The sequence below is a fragment of the Topomyia yanbarensis genome, chromosome 2, assembly GCF_030247195.1.
Source record: "Topomyia yanbarensis strain Yona2022 chromosome 2, ASM3024719v1, whole genome shotgun sequence".
Taxonomy (NCBI): Eukaryota; Metazoa; Arthropoda; class Insecta; order Diptera; family Culicidae; genus Topomyia; species Topomyia yanbarensis.
Window position 1 is genome coordinate 375,316,555 of NC_080671.1, and position 14,717 is coordinate 375,331,271.

General features: G+C 45.1%; 2 protein-coding genes across 2 annotated transcripts; both read left to right on the forward strand.

Annotated features, from left to right (window-relative positions):
* Positions 1–1,155: 1,155 nt before the first annotated feature.
* Positions 1,156–7,527, forward strand: LOC131680765 (uncharacterized). Its single transcript, XM_058961475.1, has one exon. It carries the CDS (start codon positions 1,156–1,158, stop codon positions 7,525–7,527), a length of 6,372 nt encoding a protein of 2,123 aa, XP_058817458.1.
* Positions 7,528–13,287: 5,760 nt separating this feature from the next.
* Positions 13,288–14,685, forward strand: LOC131684604 (CLIP domain-containing serine protease B4-like). Its single transcript, XM_058967620.1, has 4 exons — positions 13,288–13,439; positions 13,500–13,829; positions 13,888–13,990; positions 14,059–14,685. The coding sequence occupies exons 1-4, from the start codon at positions 13,382–13,384 to the stop codon at positions 14,672–14,674; spliced, it is 1,107 nt and encodes a 368-aa protein (XP_058823603.1). The 5' UTR covers positions 13,288–13,381; the 3' UTR covers positions 14,675–14,685.
* The last annotated feature ends 32 nt before the right edge of the window (positions 14,686–14,717 follow it).

Here is a 14,717-nt window from a genome sequence, read left to right on the forward strand (position 1 = left end):
TCTAACCTTGCTCATATGACCCTTTCTCACACTTTTCTAAACTTTCTTCCTTCAACTCCTTGCTCTCCCTTGAGTACTATGGCTCTTAATATTGAAAAATATATTGCATGTTTCAGTAAATGAATGTCATTAAACATAAAAAAATTGAGACTAAGTTTGAGAAAATCGGTTCGGCCGTCTCCGAGTAACCGATGTGCATATTTTTGGTCACATACATACATACACACATATCTACGCACACACACACAGACATTTGCCGAACTCAACGAACTGAGTCGAATGGTAATAGAGACTCGGTCCTTCGAGTCGATTTCCAGAATGATTACATAGAAGAAAGACAAAAAGATAATAACAAAGAAATAACAGATCGTGAGAAGGCGAAGAGAAATTCCGAATATCATAATAAAACTGCTGATGTCATGAACATGAGTCACATCACTCCACGTATCAAATTCGAGAAAGCTCCAGAACAAAATATCAAAATTACGTGCCACTAAATTAGGAAAATCGTGACTAAGATCCTAAAATCAAGAACATAAATCACACCACACAGGTGAAAAAACATCAAAAATCGTGACTAAGACCCTGATATCATGAACATATATGACACTACTTGTTACGGTATGTCCCGCTGACCCCTTCCAACTCCACGGTCTACCACCTGTCGGTGGACAATTTTGATGTAGTGAGGACCATTTGAAATGGAAGGATAGGAAAAGGGAAAAAAGGACCGTTTGAAATGGAAGGATAGAAAAAGGAAAAAAAAAAGGATCGTTTGAAATGGTAGGATGGAAAAACATAGACGTCACGTAGAGATGAGAGAAAGGTATAAGAAAAAAGAATAGATAGAAATTGTTGGAAGTTTAAGTAAATAGAACGTTGAATTCGTGAAGATATAAGCAAACATTTATTTCCGTGCCGGAAGGCCAAGAAACGCACTCAACCGTTCGAATTGTGCACGATTGAGGTTAGGTGATACGTGACTTGCGTATTGCCCTGTAATCTAGCCGTAATTGTTGGGAATTAACGAGATACAATAATTGACCGATCTTTTAGATGATACCGTTTGGAATACATTCCTTAGGGTGTTGCTGAAAAGCCTCTTATTTAATCCACCCAACAATCTAAAAGATCGTCCAAGATAACCACGAAGCAATGCCGAATTGTACAGGAAGTGCCCCCACCGTGGAAACACACTGTAACCAGTGTAATGAACCTGACACGGATCGGATGGTAAGCTGTTGTCACTGCGATTCGTGGTGGCATTTTACCTGTGTGGGTGTGAACGACAGCATTGATGCGACAGACCGACCGTTTACATGCCCAAACTGTCAGAGACCGTCGGCACAGATTCCGGTGATTGATGCACCCGGAAGCAAGGCTAACAGCAAAGCAGGAACGAGCACTTCAACCTGTAGTGCTGGAGCAATAAGGGCTCGCCTACAGCTCGAGAGACTTGAGGCCCAGAAGGCTTTGGCGATGAAGCGTATAGAGTTGGAGCGCCGGGAGCACGAGCGGAAGATGGAGCAAGAGAAGCAGAAAAAGGAAGCAGAGTTTGAGCGGAGGCAATTGCAGCTAGAGCAGGCGGTAATGAACGAGTCATTCCGTTTGAGAGAGGTGATTGACCTAGGTGGGGAAGGCGATGAAGACAACCGGAGTGTCGCCTCAGTGCAGAGTTCCTTCAGCAAGGTACAGCAGTGGAAGGTCGCCCATTCGACGTTGGTTGTCCCGACGGAGAAGGCTCCAGCTATTGGTACGAGTAACGCGACGACAGCAACTGGAATACAAGCTAGGCAGGACGGCATGCAGCAACCAACTAGCATTAACGAGGGTATTCTAGAAGCAGCGTTGGCAGGTATTTCGTTAGGGCAGTCAGGGTTGGAGCCAACGTTAGGGGGTATTATCGGTCGAGCCGAAAGCACAACAGCGCCAATAGTTGGTAGCGGTCAGGCTAACATTTTCTCGGTTACCTCCGCGCTCGCCGGGCCTAGCAAAGGCATCGCAAATGTAATCCCCAAGCAGCATGCTTTCCAAAACTATCCCTTTCCTCTCACCCAGCCTCCTCCAGCAGGCAATTCGTTTGTCATTCCGCGAGTTGGTAATCCGAATTTTGCAATCGCCGCGCAATCGACCGCAGTGAATAGAGATAGTGCAGGCCCAATTAGAGGTCCAGTGACAGTGGAAGAATTACTGGGAGGAGAGTATTCCCAGTCGTACGCCGGCCAACCGTTACCGTCTGTGATCCCCACTGAGCAAAGGTTTTCGAGAAGGCAGACGGTGCCACCAGGAATCCAATTGGGACCGCAGGAGCAACCACGGTTTGCGGAGTTCCAGGCTGGTGCGCAGCAACCTCCGTTGCATGACGAGCAGGCGTATTGGGGACCGACACCACGACAATTGGCGGCAAGACACGTGATGAACAAGGAGTTGCCAATCTTTTCTGGTAATCCGGAGGACTGGCCGCTATTCATTAGCTCGTACGTTAACTCTACTCAGACGTGCGGGTTTTCGAACGAGGAAAATTTGGCGAGGTTGCAACGGTGTTTGAAGGGGCACGCACTTGAATCGGTGCGGAGTCGACTGTTGCTACCGGCGAGCGTCCCAAATGTTTTAGCTACGCTGGAGACACTTTATGGTAGACCGGAATTGTTGATCCATGCGTTGTTGCAGAGGATCCGAGGGGTACCTGCGCCAAAACAGGAAAGACTAGATACGCTAATCGGTTTCGGTATGGCGGTGCAGAATTTTTGTGATCATCTGGAAGCCGGGAGGCATGAAGCGCATCTCAACAATCCGATGCTACTGTTCGAGTTGGTAGAGAAGCTTCCAGCACATATGAAACTGGACTGGTCGCTATACAAGCAGCGCTGCGGGGAAGTGAACCTGCGTTCTTTCTCGCAGTATATGCAGACGCTCGTGCGAGCGGCATCCGACGTGACCGTAAACTACGATCCTAGGCCGCAACCTGTACAGCAGCAGCGAATAGTGAAGGAGAAGAACGGAAAGGACAAAAACTTCTGCGGAACTCACTCAATGGAGGATTCTTCTTTGATGGCGACGAACAAAGAAGCATCTGGCGTTACGATGCGCCCATCAAGCCCAGCGTGTTTCATTTGCAAAAACTCGGGGCATCGGGTAAAAGACTGCTCAGAGTTCGACAAGAAAACGGTCGATGAACGCTGGGAGACAATACAGAAACTCGGCTTGTGTCGGCTCTGTCTTGGAGCACACGGAAGGCGCCCCTGCAAGAATCGCAAGCAATGCGATATCGACGGATGTCAAAGGCGTCACCACCCTTTGCTGCACTCCAAACGGGACACAAATGAAGCCCAGCAGGCCAGGGAAAACGGAAAGACGCCAGGAAATGGCTGTAAGAAGTTTGGGAACGACGGAAATTCGGCGAAGAATGGGTCCAGGCAAGAATCGAGTGAAGCTAAGACAAGTAGTTCCAAAGCTGTCACCAATCATCATTCCGCTGGGAAGACTACGCTTTTTCGTATTATTCCAGTGACTTTGTATGGGAACAATCGATCTGTGTCCGTGTATGCTTTCTTGGACGACGGCTCGGAGAGAACGCTGATTGACGAAGAGTTGGTAAAAGACCTTGGGGTTGTAGGAGATCCGCAACCATTGTGCTTGCAGTGGACGGCGAACGTGAAGAGGTCAGAAGCTAATTCTCAACGGGTCGCATTGGAAATAGCAGGACGGTCAGGGGCATCCAAACATTCTTTGTCGGACGTGCGCACCGTAAGCAAGCTGGACTTACCACGACAATCCTTGCGGTACGCGGAACTCGCAGAAACCTTTCCGTACCTAAAGGGCCTACCGATCGATGATTACGATCAAGCGGTACCGCGCATCCTCATCGGAAACGACAACGCTCACGTTACATCGACACTCAAGCTACGAGATGGCCGACCGGGAGAGCCGATAGCAGCAAAATCACGTTTGGGATGGACGGTTTACGGATCCAACCAGGACAAGTCAGGGGATATCGTTCATAGTTTCCACATATGCGAGTGCCAGGAGGCCGAGCAGACCCTACATGAGCTCGTGGAGAAATTTTTCTCAGTCGAGAGTCTGGGTATAATGGAAGTCGCCCATCCTGAGTCCGCGGAAACTCAACGAGCAAATCAGATCCTGATGGAAACTACTAAGCGGGTCGGACAGCGATTCGAAACTGGGCTTCTCTGGAAGTACGATAGCTTCGAGTTCCCGGACAGCTACCAGATGGCGGTTCGACGACTGCAGTGTTTGGAAAGGCGTATGCAGAGGGATTTACTCATCGGCGAAAGTGTGAGGAGACAGCTTTCTGAGTATCAAGCGAAAGGGTACATACACAAAGCGACCCGGAAGGAGCTCGATGATTCAGATCCACGGCGTACGTGGTACTTACCTTTAGGAGTGGTCATCAATCCCAAGAAGCCGTCCAAGGTTCGTATCTTCTGCGATGCAGCGGCCAAAGTGGATGGAGTCGCACTCAACACGATGCTGTTGAAAGGGCCGGATCTGCTAAATACGTTGCTCAATGTTCTATACGGATTCCGGGAGAAACGGGTCGCTCTGTGCGCGGATCTGAAGGAGATGTTTCACCAGATTCGGATTCGACGAGAAGATCGACATGCGCAACAACTGCTTTGGCGAGATGATCCTACACAAGCCCCCGATGTGTATTTGATGGACGTCGCAACGTTTGGTGCAACGTGTTCACCGTGTTCGGCACAATTCGTGAAGAATTTGAACGCTAAGGAGCATTCAAGACAGTATCCAGTTGCAGCCGACGCAATTATCCGGAAGCACTACGTGGATGACTACTTGGACAGCGCTGACGACGTTGACGAAGCGGTGAAGCTGGCACATGAAGTCAAACTGGTCCACTCTCTCGGCGGATTCCATCTGCGGAACTGGCTTTCAAATTCCACCGAGGTTCTCGCACGGGTCGGGGAGAGAGACCCAGTCACAGAAAAGTGTCTCCAGCTGGACAAGAACAGTTCAACCGAACGCGTGCTCGGGATGTACTGGAAGCCGGTCGACGATGTCTTCACGTTTACAACGACGCTAGCGGTGGGTGCGGAGCATCCAACTAAGCGCCAGGCACTGCGAGTAGTGATGAGCCCATTCGATCCGGCAGGATTGTTGTGTTTTTTCCTCATACACGGCAAGGTACTAATCCAGGAGCTGTGGAGGGCGAAGACGACATGGGATCAACTAATTCCGGAGGAGTTACTTGGGAAGTGGATGCGGTGGACGAGTTTGTTCAAACATCTGGACCAGATTAGCATTCCGCGTTGCTACTTTCCGCAACGTTCGGTGAAAGATATCTTGTCGCTGCAACTGCATATCTACGTGGATGCTAGCGAAGAAGCTTATGCGTGTGTCGCTTACTTTCGGGCGGTATTTCCGGATGGGATTTCTGTTGCGTTAGTCGGTGGGAAATCCAAGGTGGCTCCACTGAAGGCACACTCCATCCCACGGTTGGAGTTGATGGCAGCGGTAATCGGAGTTCGCTTGATGAAGACCATCCTCACTGGGCACTCGCTCGTAGTCGAGAAGACAGTGTTATGGTGTGACTCTAAGACGGTGCTGGCTTGGATAAATTCAGATCATCGAAGATATCGCCAGTTCGTAGCTTGCCGAGTAGGTGAGATTTTGTCCAAGTCGGAGGCGAAGCAATGGCGTTGGATATCATCGAGAAAGAACGTCGCCGACGATGCGACAAAGTGGGGAAAAGGGCCGTGTTTGTCCTCAGGCGGCCGTTGGTTCCGTGGTGACAACGATTTATATTTGCCAGAAGATCAATGGACCATAGATGCAGATTCAGTCGGCGCGACGACCGATGAAGAGCTGAGGTCGTGTTTGGTGCACAAGGAGGTTATCGTACCGCCACAACTTGTGAGGTGGGAGCGATTCTCGAAACTGACGCATTTGTATCGATCGGTAGCACATGTTCATCGCTACGTACAAAATCTACGGCGAACGGTAAAACGAGAGACTCGACTGGACGGACCACTCACTCAAGAGGAATTAGCAACAGTCGAAACCACAATCTTTCGTTGGGTGCAGTGTGAGCAGTATCCGGACGAGGTGGCGACTTTGTCAGTAATGCGGGACAAGCAGCCAGGACAACAGGCGCGGCTAGAGAAAACCAGCAAAATATACAAACTGTCTCCGTACTTGGACGAAGCAGGTGTTATTCGTTCTGATGGAAGGATATCTGCTGCGACCGTCGCCGCGTTTGACGCTAAGTTTCCAGTAATATTGCCGAAAGCCCATCCAGTGACTAGACTGCTGGTTGAATGGTACCACCAACGATTTCTTCACGCCAATGGCGAGACTGTCGTGAACGAAGTGAGACAGCGTTTCCACATATCGCAGCTGCGCCCGTTCGTGCGTAAGGTGGCTAAAGAGTGCGCCTTGTGTAAAGTCAAGAAGCCAAGTCTGGCGACACCCCGAATGGCTCCACTCCCGGCGGCCAGGTTGCAGGCGTACGTACGTCCATTTTCCTACGTAGGCGTCGACTATTTCGGGCCGATCGGCGTGCGGGTGAACCGAAGTATTGCAAAACGATGGGTAGCTCTGTTCACGTGTATGACCACACGAGCAATCCATCTCGAAGTCGCTCACACACTTTCAACGGAATCTTGCAAGATGGCGATCAGGCGTTTCATCGGACGCAGAGGAGCACCTGTGGAGATCCGCAGCGACAGGGGCACAAATTTCGTGGGATCGAGCAACGAACTTAAGCAGGAGATGGGCAAAATCGAGCGCCAGCTTGCCGAAACGTTCACCAACGCGAACACGAAATGGGTGTTTAACCCACCTGGATCACCTCACATGGGTGGCGCCTGGGAGCGTCTAGTGCGGTCGGTGAAAATCGCTCTTGCTGCAATGGAGTCTTCTCGAACGCCGAACGAAGAAACGCTGGCAACGTTGCTAGTGGAAGCTGAGAGTGTGGTCAATTCGAGACCGCTAACATATATTCCTCTGGAGACGGCGCAACAGGAGGCTCTAACACCGAACCACTTTCTTCTAATGAGCTCGAGCGGCGTAACGCAGACTCCGAAGACGCTTACGGATCCAAGACAAGCCTGCAGGAACGACTGGAATCTATGCCGTACAATGGTAGATCAGTTTTGGCGCCGGTGGGTGCGGGAATATCTTCCTACCATCGCACGTCGTACCAAGTGGTTTGAGGAGACAAAACCGATCGAGGTAGGAGATTCGGTGATCATCGTAGAGGAGAAGATACGCAACGGATGGATTCGAGGACGTGTAGCCAAGGTCGTGGTGGGCCGAGATGGGCGAGTTCGCGATGCCGTGGTGCAAACTCCCGACGGAATGGTGCATCGACCTGTTGCAAAGCTGGCGCGGATCGACATAGAAAAGGTGGGGCTTCAGCCGGGAACAGCAGAAGGTAAAGCTGAACCGGAGATAGCTAACCAGCCTTACGGGTCGGGGAGTGTTACGGTATGTCCCGCTGACCCCTTCCAACTCCACGGTCTACCACCTGTCGGTGGACAATTTTGATGTAGTGAGGACCATTTGAAATGGAAGGATAGGAAAAGGGAAAAAAGGACCGTTTGAAATGGAAGGATAGAAAAAGGAAAAAAAAAGGATCGTTTGAAATGGTAGGATGGAAAAACATAGACGTCACGTAGAGATGAGAGAAAGGTATAAGAAAAAAGAATAGATAGAAATTGTTGGAAGTTTAAGTAAATAGAACGTTGAATTCGTGAAGATATAAGCAAACATTTATTTCCGTGCCGGAAGGCCAAGAAACGCACTCAACCGTTCGAATTGTGCACGATTGAGGTTAGGTGATACGTGACTTGCGTATTGCCCTGTAATCTAGCCGTAATTGTTGGGAATTAACGAGATACAATAATTGACCGATCTTTTAGATGATACCGTTTGGAATACATTCCTTAGGGTGTTGCTGAAAAGCCTCTTATTTAATCCACCCAACACTACTCGTGACCGAAATATCACGATAATGTTGCGTTGCGTTGCGTTGTGACGATGATTTTGGCGGATTGCTCACTGACTTCATCATGTTTGACTGCTGATTATAGAATAAGAGTTGCTTAGATAATGGTAAGCAGGAATTCATACCAATCCGACCAACATTAAAACCTCAACAGCATGATAGCCATCATTGCCGGCCGCCCCCATTCATCATTCACGGGGAAGGATAAAGGATAAGGTAGACAGGAAGTGTTGATGCTCCACCTACTTAATGGAAGGACGACGATTCATCAGACTCTTCCATAGGTGTCGCGGAGTTGATAGTTTGGAAGGGTATCAGGTCTAGGATTCGCTCCAAGCAAGCGATGCGACCTATAAAGCATATTTTATTAGGTAGTTGTTTAGTTAGTCTTCGAGCGCACGATGACTCGAAAAAGAAAAGATCTTGTTTAGTTTTTGGTTATTTTTAAACTCTGGACAGCGGGCTACCGAGAGTATCCTATGTTCCCTAAACAAAAGCAATTTGAACTCCACACAGCCGACCGTAAGAGTATTGCCTAGGTTAGCTAATATTATCTGCGTAATGGGCCGGATCACTATTTATTGAAACAGTATTTAGACGGATTTTGTTACTTCTTCTCTACGATATATTATTTGGCTTGAAAACTACCGAGTGATAACACATTATACAGGCAAAGATAGCGCGAGATGTTATAAATCATGGAAAATATTCTTATTTTCCATATCGGATTGTTTTTGGAATACAAGTATACGAGCGATAATAACGAACACTGAAGGGAAATATAAAGGATTGTTAACCTGATGCACTAGCTTGATAGCAGTAACGGAGCTTGAAATTAGGTTCATAAAAACAGACGCGGCGAATTTCCAATACGTATTGACCCGTGATCATCGATACTAGTCAGATTAGTCGAATTGGGGCTAATTTCCGATCAAATATTCTTTTTTACGGCAATGTTTTCTCGACTAGATCTGTTCGAACCCTCTCATTTTGCTACTATCGGCCGAATGCTGATAGCACCCAGTCGTCGCCGGTCTAGGGACCAAATGTCATCAATAGACTTAGACTCGCGTGGAGGCATGAGATAGGAAACTTGTGAGAATTTTGCTATCCCACCATTTGACGACCATGACCGAAATATCACGATAATGTGAATATAAAGTACGAAAATCGTGATCTCGAAATCATGAATGTACATAAATCACATTACACGTGATTAAAATATCAGAAAACGTGATCAAGATCCTGAAATCATGAACTAAACATCACTCTACTCGTGACTAAAATATTATGATAACGTGAATTGAAATTTCGAAAATCGTGCCTAAGATCATGCAATCGTGAATTTAAATCACGCTACTCTGACAGGAAAACCGATAATAAATTCATTAATTAAATCCCACGGTAACTCCAAGTAAAATCACAAAAATCGCAAATAAGCTACTGCAATCATGAAAATCGTTTAACTCTCGGCAGTGCGCAGTGGAAGAATTCCGACAAAATAGGCAATTAATTAGAAGCCGCTGAAAAAGTATGACAATATATACACCAAAAGTTGCGGAATTTTTTAGGAAACCGGTAAAGTTCCGGATTTTCAAAGCCCCATATCTCCGGTCACAGGTGCGTGCAGTTAACAAATTTGATTGCATATTGATCGCTAGAGCTTTCCGCAACTTTGTGGGTATAATTTTTTAAACTTTTTCAGCGGCTTCTGAATTAGGCCTGAAATTTGATGAATATCGGTAATGTTCCGGATCTTCAAAGCCCCATATCTCCGGTCACAAGTGCGTACGGTGAATAAATTTGATTGCATCTTGATCGCTGGAGTTTTCCGCAACTTTAAGGGTATAATTATTCGTACTTTTTCAACAGCTTCTGACTTAGGCCTGAGATTTGATGAATACCGGTAGTGCTCCGGATTTTCAAAGCCTCAAATCTCCGGTCACAAGTACGTGTGGTGAACAAATTTGATTGCATCTTGATCGCCAAAGTTTTTCGCAACTTCGAGGGTATAATTCTTTGAACTTTTTCAGCGGCTTCTGCATTAGGCCTCAGATTTGATGAAAACCGGTAATCCGGTAACCGGATCTTCAAAGCCCCATATCTCCGGTCACAAGTGCATCCGGTTAACAAATTTGATTGCATCTTGATCGCTAGAATTTTCCGCAGCTTTAAGGATATAATTCTTTGTACGTTCATTGCGGCTTCTGAATTAGACCTCAGATTTGATGATCCGGATCTTCAAAGCCCCATATCACCGGTCACAGGTGCGTGCGGTGAATAAATTCGATTGCATCTTGATTTCTAGAGTTTTTCGCGACTTCGAGGGTATAATTCTTTGAACTTTTTCAGCGGCTTCTGCATTAGGCCTCAGATTTGATGAATACCGGTTATGTTCCGAATCTTCAAAGCCCCATATCTCCAGTCGCAAGTGCGTGCGGTTAACAAATTTGATTGCATTTTAATCGCTGGAGTTTTCCGCAGCTTTAAGAATATAATTCTTTGTACTTTTACAGCGGCTTCTTAATTAGACCTCAGATTTGATGAAAACCGGTAATGTTCCGGATCTTTAAAACCCCATATCTCCGGTCACAGGTGCGTGCGGTGAACAAATTTGATTGCATTTGGATCGCTAGCATTTTCCACAACTTTAAGGGTATAATTGTTCAAACTTTTTCAGCGGCTTCTGAATTAGGCCTCAGATTTGATGAATACCGGTAATGTTCCGGATTTTCAAAGCCTATATCTCCGGTCACAAGTGCGTGCGGTGAACAAATTTGATTGCATTTTAATCGCTGGAGTTTTTCACAACTTTAAGGGTATAATTATTTGTACTTTTACAGCGGCTTCCGAATTAGGCCTCAGATTTGAAGAAAACCGGTAATATTCCGATTCTTTAAAGTCCCATAACTCCGGCCACAGTTGCGTGCGGTGAACAAATTTGATTGCATCTTGTTACCTAAAAAATTCAGCAACTTTTGTTGTGTATATTGTGATACTTTTTCAGCGGCTTCCAATTAATTGCCTTTTTGGTTGGATTTCTTCAACTGTGCAGTGTATTGAACAAATTATGAACAAGAGCCGAATACTTAACATGGCCAGGGACGAATCACAGTAGGGTAAGGTGGGGCAAATCCGACCTAGTAAATGGTTTTGGCTGTAAAATGCTCATTTTATATCGGATGAAGTCGTATTTGTATACCAAATTAAAGGTTAGACTCCTGGACAATTTTCTGTATAAAGCATTTTATTTGGATCTTGGGAATATCTTGAGATACAAGCGTTTTACAAAAATGTTCATTTTTGCTGTTTTCAAAAATGGTGGGGTAAACCCGACCCCCTATGTTCTTGGTTGATTTAGGGCAGATATTACTCAAATTTTATGGTTTTTCAACGATAAATCAATGAATGTTGTGTTATTGAATTGTAACATGAAGAAAATGGAGTTCAATGTCAATCTTGGAATGCTATAATCACGAGCAGTAGCACGTAATGATATTCCCATTTTCATCGGAGGAATTGCTCGACGAATACTAAAATCATCACGTTTTGTGTCTTTTGTTTGTAATTATGAACCATTTTGCATAAAAATACTAAATAATAACAATAAAAATATATTTCAATTTGATAAATATAAATTTTCTTAGCAAAAAAGCGGTCGGATTTACTCCAATATTTAGAGGTCAGATTTGCCCCACCGCGTCATTTTTCATTACGATGCGATTAAAAAAAAATATGAAAAAGGTTGAACTAAATTCATCTATGCACTTTGTAGAACTTAAATCAAAGAATTTAAATCCACTTACATTTATTATGCAATCACTTTAACAATAAGAAATATCCTGTAGTCAATGATACACAAAAGTCAAATCAAAAGTTGTAAAAACACACTTTTTTTCGTATGAGCATCTCAATGTAGACTAATAAAATGCTCTCATACCACCATTATGATTATTTTCGATGCTCTACACGACAACATTGATATTAGTTCGCGTAGTGCTTCTGATTTTCAGTAACAGAGAGGGGTCGGGTTTACCCAACGGTCGGATTTGCCCCATCTTACCCTAACCCTACCAAACATAAGAATGTATTTATTTATTAAGTGCTAACTAGTTTTTAGGAAATACCAATAGTTTCGTGAATACGAGGTTTCAGGAACTTCGTCACGGTTTCCGTAAATTTTTCAGTTCACGAAATGATTATCTTTTTTCGTTAATTTATGAACGGATTTTTTTCCGTGTGGTTAGAAATAAATTTCCAAAATTCGATTTGTCTGAAATGTGTGAAACCCCACCGCCCCTGTTAGTCGGCTGGAGCAGCCTATACGCATGGCGAATAAACATGTTTAGCTGCTACGCAATTAAGTAGACCAGTTGGTTGAATTCAATTTTGTGTTTTTTTAAATGTAAAGTGAGAAAAAAATTGTTGAGGTTAAAAACAATTTGGGTGTGCTTCTAATGATATCCGCTAACGATGATATGATATCTGCATTTTAAATATCGATATAAGACTTGGGTTGACAACAGAAACAGTGTACACAGTTGCATATAAAAGTCGACAAAAGAACTTTTGTAAAAGGCAAATACGTGTGAAACGAAAGGTCTCATCAAACCGTTATGCGTTTTTTTTGTTTTAATGCGTCCCGGTTAATCATACAAAATCCCCACTTCAAAATTTTAGTGCACATTCAAGACGAATCAAATCGCTAACACATTTTGTACAGTAATGAAATGGAATGCAATAAGCCACGCTGATGAACAGGTTTAATCAATCTTAATAGGATATTGATATCCCATCCTCAACCTACAGCTAATTCGAGTACGCATTTCAATAACTTGAAACAGCATTCATTATTCTCGAAGTGGATGCTATACTCTGGCTTATGTAAATTATCTGAATATTCTGTCGATTTAAACTATTATAAGCTGAGATTTACGAAAAAATATTAGTCGCAATTTTACGTTGCAAATAGATAACCCTTAAGTTATAGATTTTCTCTACACTAATCGTTTCCATTTCCAGCTACAGACTTAAATTCGAGCACCTCACAAAACAACGACAAGATCATGGGGTCGGGTTATCAAAACAAATAATCATCTCCGGACTTCACATTCATAGCTTATCATTTGTATTGTCCGTAACGGTCGACTGTCTCTGTGTTGGTGGACGAGGTCGCGGTCAGGGGTTTTTGTTTGATGATGGAAAACACAAAATTCGTAAAATAACACGATCTTGTCTGCGTTGTCGTTAGCGAAAAGAGCGAACCAAGTTCAACCTGTTTTAATTCCTTTCTCGGCTGTGCGTTTTTCAGTATGTGTGCATTGATCATCCCGCAGAGGGGTTCCGCGGGCTCTAATCAGACATAATCAGTATCGAACGGGATTTCTTAGTGGAATGACGATTTTGTTGAGTCTTTGGGCGGTGTCCGTGGCAATCGTTGCGAGTCAAGCGGGTAAGTGCATGTACTAGAAAGTTTTACTCGTAACAATGTTTCCATTATTTGATCTTGCAGTCGATTTGTATGACCCATGCGAAGATGCAGCCGGAGCACCGGGTATCTGTGTGCCGGTGAAATCATGCGAACCAGTTAGTGCAATGCTGAAACGAGGGAATCTGTCCGGTGATGAACGGAATTACTTGAAAAAGTCCAACTGTGGCATGATGAACTCAGGAAGAGCCGTGTGCTGTCCCTTTCCGAAGATGCTGAAGGCTCGTTTTGATGCCCCGGCAACCCTTCCTGCTGTTGGTATTTGCGGCATTGATTCCGGTTCTCGAATTGTGGGCGGAGAGGTCGCCCAGTTAGATGAGTACCCGTGGCTAGCAAGAATCCAGTACTATAAATGTGAGTATTTTAAAACTTGAACCCTTAAGAAATACTTACAATTTTAATTCGTTTACAGCCAACAAACGTTTCGGATTCCATTGTGGCGGAGTCCTTGTCAACGAGCGATACGTATTGACTGCGGCTCATTGCATCCAAAATGTTCCCGCATCTTGGAAAGTGTAACTATCTATCAAACTCTGCCCGACTAATTGATGTTCAATAAGCTAACCAAACCCATTTCTTTCAGTTACAAAATCCGTCTAGGTGAATACGATACCGAATCGGACTTGGAATGCAACTTCCACGACAAAGACGACTGTGCCGATTCGGTTCAAGACGTGTTGGTGTCTTCGTACTATATCCACGAGGATTACTTCCAGGAGAACGGTGCGGACTACAACGACATCGCTTTAATCCGTCTGTCGGTACCAGTGAACTACACCGACTACATTCGACCCATCTGTTTACCCACCACCGATGAACTGAAAAAGCTTCCAACCGAGGGCAAGAAGATGACAGTGGCTGGATGGGGTCAAACTGAAACGGGATCGTCCAGCAGGTACAAGAAATTCCTGCAAATTGAGGCCTGGGAAAACGATCGATGTGCAGAGGCATTCTCCTCGGCCAATGTGGACATCGTTGATAGTCAGCTCTGTGCCGGTGGCGTAAAGGGGGAGGACTCGTGTCGAGGAGATTCCGGCGGGCCGTTGATGAAGCTAGAGACCGTCGGGAGACAGTCGGCATGGTACCTGAAGGGTATCGTTAGCTTCGGGTCGAATAAATGTGGGACGGAAAATGTACCGGGGGTTTACACTAGATTAAGTAGCTATGTCGATTGGATTCTGGAGAATATAGAAGAGTAGTAATTAGGAAATGAGTACTTTTATATATAAAAAGTGATCACGA